General features: G+C 35.1%; 1 protein-coding gene across 1 annotated transcript in view; it reads left to right on the top strand.

The window, feature by feature from the left end:
* trpn1 (transient receptor potential cation channel, subfamily N, member 1) overlaps nucleotides 1-7,500 on the top strand; it is a 46,576-nt gene that overhangs the window by 15,446 nt on the left and 23,630 nt on the right. The window contains exons 6-9 of the mRNA XM_056479796.1: nucleotides 1,231-1,329; nucleotides 4,602-4,703; nucleotides 4,907-5,008; nucleotides 6,776-6,874. Coding sequence (XP_056335771.1) covers nucleotides 1,231-1,329; nucleotides 4,602-4,703; nucleotides 4,907-5,008; nucleotides 6,776-6,874 — 402 coding nt within the window. The remainder of the gene's footprint in view (nucleotides 1-1,230; nucleotides 1,330-4,601; nucleotides 4,704-4,906; nucleotides 5,009-6,775; nucleotides 6,875-7,500) is intronic.

Genomic DNA, 7,500 nt, shown 5'->3' on the forward strand with positions numbered 1-7,500 from the left:
TTCTATGTTTATTAACTCATTGAAAGATAATTCATACTCATTAAAAGTCTGATATTGTTGATTAAAGTCCATTAATAACATGTTCATGGAATTCTTTGTAATATTGCTTTGTATTTCAAAAGATTTTTTATGATATAATTATTTTGCCAAATCAAAAAGTCTGTGTTACAGCCAGCACAAAGGACACACTTTGACATTAAGGCTGGATAAACTTTGTTGTTGTTATAGAAATGAAACTTTTTTCCAAAACACATGCAACCAGCATAAACAGAAATTAATTTCTTAAAAATCAAGATGTTTGGAAAATCCTCCTTTTCCACTGATCCGTAACATTAAACCTGGATCTTGTGAATGTTGATGGACAGTTGTTTTAAAACATTATTGACCCAGATTTGCGTCTTAGCTTGATTTGTATGAAGCGTCTGGTTTGTGTTCTGATGGCAGGATTGTGTTTGTAGGTGAACGGAGACACTGTGCTTCCATAGCAACTATCGAATCACTACAACAAATGAATTTAGTTGTTGTGTTACCATAGCAACCATAAAATCACAACAGATTAATTACTTTAGTTGTCATGTTGCCATAGCAACTATAGAATCACCACAACAAATTAGTTACTTTAGTTGTTGTGTTACCATAGCAACTATAGAATCACCACAACAGATTCATTAATTTAGTTGTTTTGTTACCATAGCAACTATAGAATCACAACAGATTACTTACTTTAGTTGTCATGTTACCATAGCAACTACAAAATCACCACAACAGATGAACAACTTTAGCTGTCGCGTTACCATAGCAACTATAGAATTACCACAACAGAATAATAAGATTAGTCGTTGTTTTACCATAGCAACGGTAGGATCACAACAGGTGAATTACTGTAGTCGTTGTGTTACCATAGCAACTATAGAATCAGCACAACAGATTAATAAGATTAGACGTTGTGTTACCATAGCAACCATAGAATCACCAAAAACGATTATTTACTTGAATTGTGTTACCATAGCAACCACAGAATCACCACAACTGATGAATTACTTTAGCCACTGTGTTACCATAGCAACTATAGAATCAACATATAAGATGTATTACTTTAGTCATTGTGTTACCATAGCAACCATAGAATCACCACAACAGATGAATTACTTTAGTCACTGTGTTACCATCTTAGCTTGAACTGTATGACTGCGTCTGGTTTGTGTTCTGATGACTGGACTGTGTTTGCAGGCAAACGGAGACACGGCTCTTCACATCTGCTGCAGACGGAGAGATGTAGAGATGGCCAAAATCCTGGTGGAGTTCGGGGCCAATCCAGATTCTCAGAATGTAAGCAAAACGCACAAACAAAGACACATTCAGAACGCTTATCTGGTGTTTATATCACCTGTGCTTTGAGTCAATGTCCTGATGCGCCTTACAGATTTTATTGAGCTTTAATTTGTGTAAAAGTCTTTCATTTGGAGATAGTTTGTGAGCGTGTCTATCTGTCTCATCACTAGCAAAAAAGCCTGCCAATGATGTGCAAAAACAATAGAATTGCATTTTCACATTTTGGAAAATGTGTTTATTAATTTGATCGATATGTTAAAATATGTAATCAACATTTTAAGTCATTAGCATTGCATCAAACATGATAGGATCATACTAATGCTTGCTAACAACATGTTAAAACATTTAAAACACTAGCAAAATGTTAATTACTGCCTCAGTATTGACAAACATGCTAAATATGATAGCAACGTTCTATTATAGGATAGCAATGTTGTAGCATTGTAGCAACACGTTTGGTCAAATTTGTTTATATTACTATAGTTGTTGTACTGCCGTAGCAACTGTAGAATCAACACAACATGTTAATTACTTTAGTTGTTGTGTTACCATAGCAACAATATAATCTCCACTACAGATTAATTACTTTAGTTTTTTGTGTTACCATAGAAACTATAGAATCACCACAACAGATGGAATACTTTAGTTTTTGTTACCATAGAAACTATAGAATCACCACAACAGATGAAATACTTTAGTTGTTGTGTTACCATAGCAACTATAGAATCACCACAACAGATTATTAACTTCAGTTGCTGTGTTATCATAGCAATTATAAAATCGCTACGACAGATGAATTGCTTGAGTCATTGTGTTACCATAGCAACTATAGAATCGCCACGACAGATGAATTACTCGAGTCATTGTGTTGCCATAGTAACTATAGAATCACCACAACAGATCAATTACTTGAGTCATTGTGTTACCATAACAACTATAGAATCACCACAACAGATCAATTACTTTAGTTGTTGTGTTACTATAGCAACTACTGCATCGCCGTACATCATCACAACAGATTAACTATAACACAACAGTATTTGCTATAAATTACTATAGTATTTTCTCCTGTGAGGTACATTTTTCATACCCAGATTACTACGTGTATTTCGCTGTATTTTCCAAAACACTTGTAGAGCAGATGAAGTCAGATGTGAGCAGAGTAATGGAGTAGATGTGATCTCACACAGTTGTACACACAGTTAATGGACAGGAGTCAGATAATGGATTTTGGAGGCGTTTTGAGGAAGGAACAGGCAGATTTTTGTACTCGAGGGCATTGTTGACATTCATCGCCCCTTTTGATTGCTCACAATATCTGTCTCCATGTTAATGGTGCTCTCTTTTCCCGTCTGGAGGAAAACAGTCCATCAGCGTCTCCAAAACATCCTTCACCATTATCCCTGTAGATTCAGTTCAGACAGATCCTGCTATACTACAGTGTCACTTACAGTATGTATGCAATTATAGCATTTATTATAAATATGTGGGCTATTATTTTTAGCCTCTTAGATTTTATTTTTGTTACCAATATAGTCTTTTTCTTATTTGTTTCTTTAAATGTTAATATATATATATATATATATATATATATATATATATATATATATATATATATATATATATATATATATATATATATATATATATATATATATATATATATATATATATATATATATATTTATTTATATATATATATTTATATATATATATATATATATATATATATATATATTTATTTATATATATATATTTATATATATATATATATATATATATATATATATATATATTTATATGTATATTCATATATATATATATATATTTATATATATATTTATATTTATATTCATATTTATATATATATTTATATTTATATATATATATATTTTTTTTTTTTATTATTATTTTTTTTCAGTTTAACAGAAAGGATTCTTCAAGAAAATATTTAATAAAATGTTTTTAAAATGTTTAACTTAAAATTTGCAGTATACAATTTTGTCAAAATTATCTTTTTTATTAATATAAAATTAATTTGCAGTAAACAAATCAAAATGCAATAATAATAATAATTTATTTGATTAATTTGTTAATTTTACAAATAATGGATTTTTCAAATTCCAATTTTTTTAATTTTAATTTTATGCTGTTATGGGAAATCACCATTACCATGTAAATTGATTTGTTGTTAATGACAGCAAAATTCCTAATAAATAATGCCAAACATTAAAGATGAAAAAACAAAAACATGTTGGTTATATTAGATGTGATAATTAAAAATATATATATGTTAATAAATTAACATATTTAAAAAATAATAATTTTGTATTATTTTTAAATTTCATCACCTAATTATTCGATTTGTTGTTTGCTTCTTTAAAAAAAAAAAAGAATATATATATATATATATATATATATGTATATATACACACACACGCACACACACTTACTGGCCACTTTATTAGGTACACCTTACTAGTACCAGGTGGGACCCACTTTTGGCTTCAGAACTGCCTTAATCCTTCATGGCAGAGATTCAACAAGCTACTGGAAATATTCCTCAGAGATTTTGCTCCATATTGACATAATAGCATCACGCAGTTGCTGCAGATTTGTCGGCTGCACATCCATGATGCCAATCTCCCATTCCACCACATCCCAAAGGTGCTCTATTGGATTGAGAACTGGTGACTGTGGAGGCCATTCGAGTACAGTGAACCCATTGTCATGTTCAAGAAATCAGTCTGAGATGATTCGTGCTTTATGACATCCTGTGTGTTATCCTGCTGCCGTCAGAAGATGGGTACACTGTGGTCATAAAGGGATGGAGATGGTCAACAACAATACTCAGGTAGGCTGTGGCGTTGACAACATGCTCAATTGGTACTAATGGACCCAAAGTGTGCCAGGAAAATCTCCCCCACACCATTACACCACCACCACCAGCCTGAACCGCTGATACAAGGCAGGATGGATCCATTCTTTCATGTTGTTGAGGCCAAATTCTGACTACCATCCCTACCAACTATACTTTACAATTTACCAACCGTACTAACCTTGCATCGAGCTAAATTGTTCATAGATCAGTATATCTGAACAGAAGAAATCTCTGCCAGCTTGTGTTTCAGATGTTTAAGTGCTTCTGATCAGTTATTCGTCTCTCAGTATTCATCAGAGAGTCTCGCACATTATTTACAGCAGACGGATCAATGCAGATAAATACAGATGCTGTTAGTGTGTGGTTTGTGTGTGCTGTTTGTGGACAGGATGAATGGCAGACTCCTCTACACATCGCAGCTCATGAAGGAGACGAGAACATGCTGAAGTTTCTGTATCTCTGCAAGGCCAATGCTAACATATCTGACAAGGTGAGACTATTATTAGCAGAGATTTACAGATGTATTCTTGATTATATCTATAGTTGAAGTCAGAATTATTCGCCCTCCTGTGAATTTTCAATGTTCAAATATCTCCCAAATGGAGGTTTGCAAACCCTGACCTACAAAAGTGTCTATAAAGTCTGTCTGTCAGCGCAGTGTTTTGTTAACAGAGGTGTGTGTTTGTGTGTCAGATGGACAGATCTCCTCTCCACATCGCAGCGGAGCAGGGACACACCAATGTAGTGGAGATCCTCACTGAGAAATTCAGGTCCTGTGTGTTGGCAAGAACCAAGGTGACTCGCTCACATACAGTATCATACAAACAAATGTCCATAACTAAACAAGACCACGCCTCTTTTTCATAACTCTACTTTCGTTGCTAGACATGCCTCTTACTGCTAATTGGCTGTAAATTGTTTTCAAAAACAAATGCCCATAACAAACGAGACCACGCCTCTTTTTCATAACTTTGCTGTTGTTGCTAGACACGCACCTTATTGCTGATTGGCTGTAAATTGTTTTCACAAACAAATGTCCATAACTAAACAAGACCACGCCTCTTTTTCATAACTCTGCTGTTGTTGCTAGACACGCCCCTTACTGCTGATTGGCTGTAAATTGTTTTCAAAAACAAATGCCCATAACCTAACAAGACCACGCCTCTTTTTCATAACTCTGCTGTTGTTGCTAGACACGCCCCTTACTGCTGATTGGCTGTAAATTGTTTTCAAAAACAAATGCCCATAACCTAACAAGACCACGCCTCTTTTTCATAACTCTGCTGTTGTTGCTAGACACGCCCCTTACTGCTGATTGGCTGTAAATTGATTTCAAAAACAAATACCCATAACCAAACAAGACCACGTCTCTTTTTCATAACTTTGCTGTTGTTGCTAGACACGCCCCTTACTGCTGATTGGCTGTAAATTGTTTTCACAAACAAATGTCCATGACCAAACAAGACCACGCCTCTTTTTTCATAACTCTGCTGTTGTTGCCAGACACGCCCCTTACTGCTGATTGGCTGTAAATTGTTTTTACAAACAAATGTCCATAACTAAACAAGACCACGCCTCTTTTTCATAACTCTGCTTTTGTTGCTAGACATGCCTCTTACTGCTAATTGGCTGTAAATTGTTTTCAAAAACAAATGGCCATAACCAAACAAGACCACGCCTCTTTTTCATAACTCTGCTGTTGTTGCTAGACACGCCCCTTACTGCTGATTGGCTGTAAATTGTTTTCAAAAACAAATGCCCATAACCAAACAAGACCACGCCTCTTTTTCATAACTCTGCTGTTGTTGCTAGACACGCCCCTTACTGCTGATTGGCTGTAAATTGTTTTCAAAAACAAATGCCCATAACCAAACAAGACCACGCCTCTTTTTCATAACTCTGCTGTTGTTGCTAGACACGCCCCTTACTGCTGACTGGCTGTTAATTGTTTTCAAAAACAAATGTCCATAACCAAACCAGACCACGCCCCTTTTTTGTATCTCTGCTATTGTTGCTAGACACACCCCTTACTGCTGATTGGCTGTAAACTGTTTTCAAAAACAAATGCCCATAACCTAACAAGACCACGCCTCTTTTTCATAACGCTGCTATTGTTGCTAGACACGCCCCTTACTGCTGATTGGCTACAACTGTGTTTTAGGACTTTCAGATATTGCTTAGTGCACCTTTAAAGGAATAATTCTCCCCAAAATTAAAATGAACACATTATTTGTTTAAGCCATTAGTGATTTCCAGCTTTTTTAAGTCTAGTTTTTTAATTTCCTTTCCTTTTTTCTGATGAAAATAAAAGAGGATATTTTGAAGAATGTTGGAAACCATTAGCCATAATTAAAATATTGTGTACATAAATAGTCACTGGTTTCCAACATTGTTCAAAATAGCATTGTGTTCAGATAAAAGAAACTAAAACAGGATTGCGAACAAGCGGAGGGTGAGTAAAGGATGACTGAATTTTCATTTTTGGGTGTACTATGCCTTTAAGGTTTATTTACGTCTGCTGATTTCTGTGTGTTGAACACTTCTCTGCTGATCTGGGTTCAGGATGGAAACACTCTCCTGCACATCGCGTCTCAGTGCGGTCATCCCACCACTGCTCTCAGCTTCTTGAGGAAGGGCGTCCCGCTGCACATGCCCAACAAGGTGATCAACACACACACATCAAGCTTAAACACAAAAAATATAATCACGATTATAGTTTCATGAGGATTGAAGCGGAGTGTGTGATTCAGGAGACAGAGACAGTCAAAAGATATAGTGGGAGTGTCCAAATAAAAAAAAGTGTCAATAAATTTATAAAGGGCACCAATTATGCCCCTTTAACAGTGTCCCTGGAGTGTGTGTGAGAGGATTCAGCTCAAAATACCTCACAGATAATGTTCTCTAACTCTGAAACTGACCCTTTTAGGCTTTGATCCTAATTGTGGCGTTTTGGTGACTGTCGCTTTAAATGCAAATCAGATTGTGCTCTTTAAAGAGGAAGGCGGAGCTATGAATGCCTATGTGTCAGCATAGTGGCAGTTTCAAAAACAAGACTAACATCATGTGCTAATGAGGGAGAGATGGGCACTAGTGGGCGGGGCTTTCCCTCTCTGATGACATCATACAAAGGGAGAATGTCAATCAAAGTGTTTCTGCAGACTGTTTATATCAAGTCTGATTATAAATAATACTATTAATGCATGTTTACCATTAGAAGCTGGATATATTCACACACTGCTGACAAACAACTGTGTTTAAACCCCTTAGAATATCAGTGTGATGATGGT

This window comes from Danio aesculapii, chromosome 19 (assembly GCF_903798145.1).
Source record: "Danio aesculapii chromosome 19, fDanAes4.1, whole genome shotgun sequence".
Classification (NCBI taxonomy): Eukaryota; Metazoa; Chordata; class Actinopteri; order Cypriniformes; family Danionidae; genus Danio; species Danio aesculapii.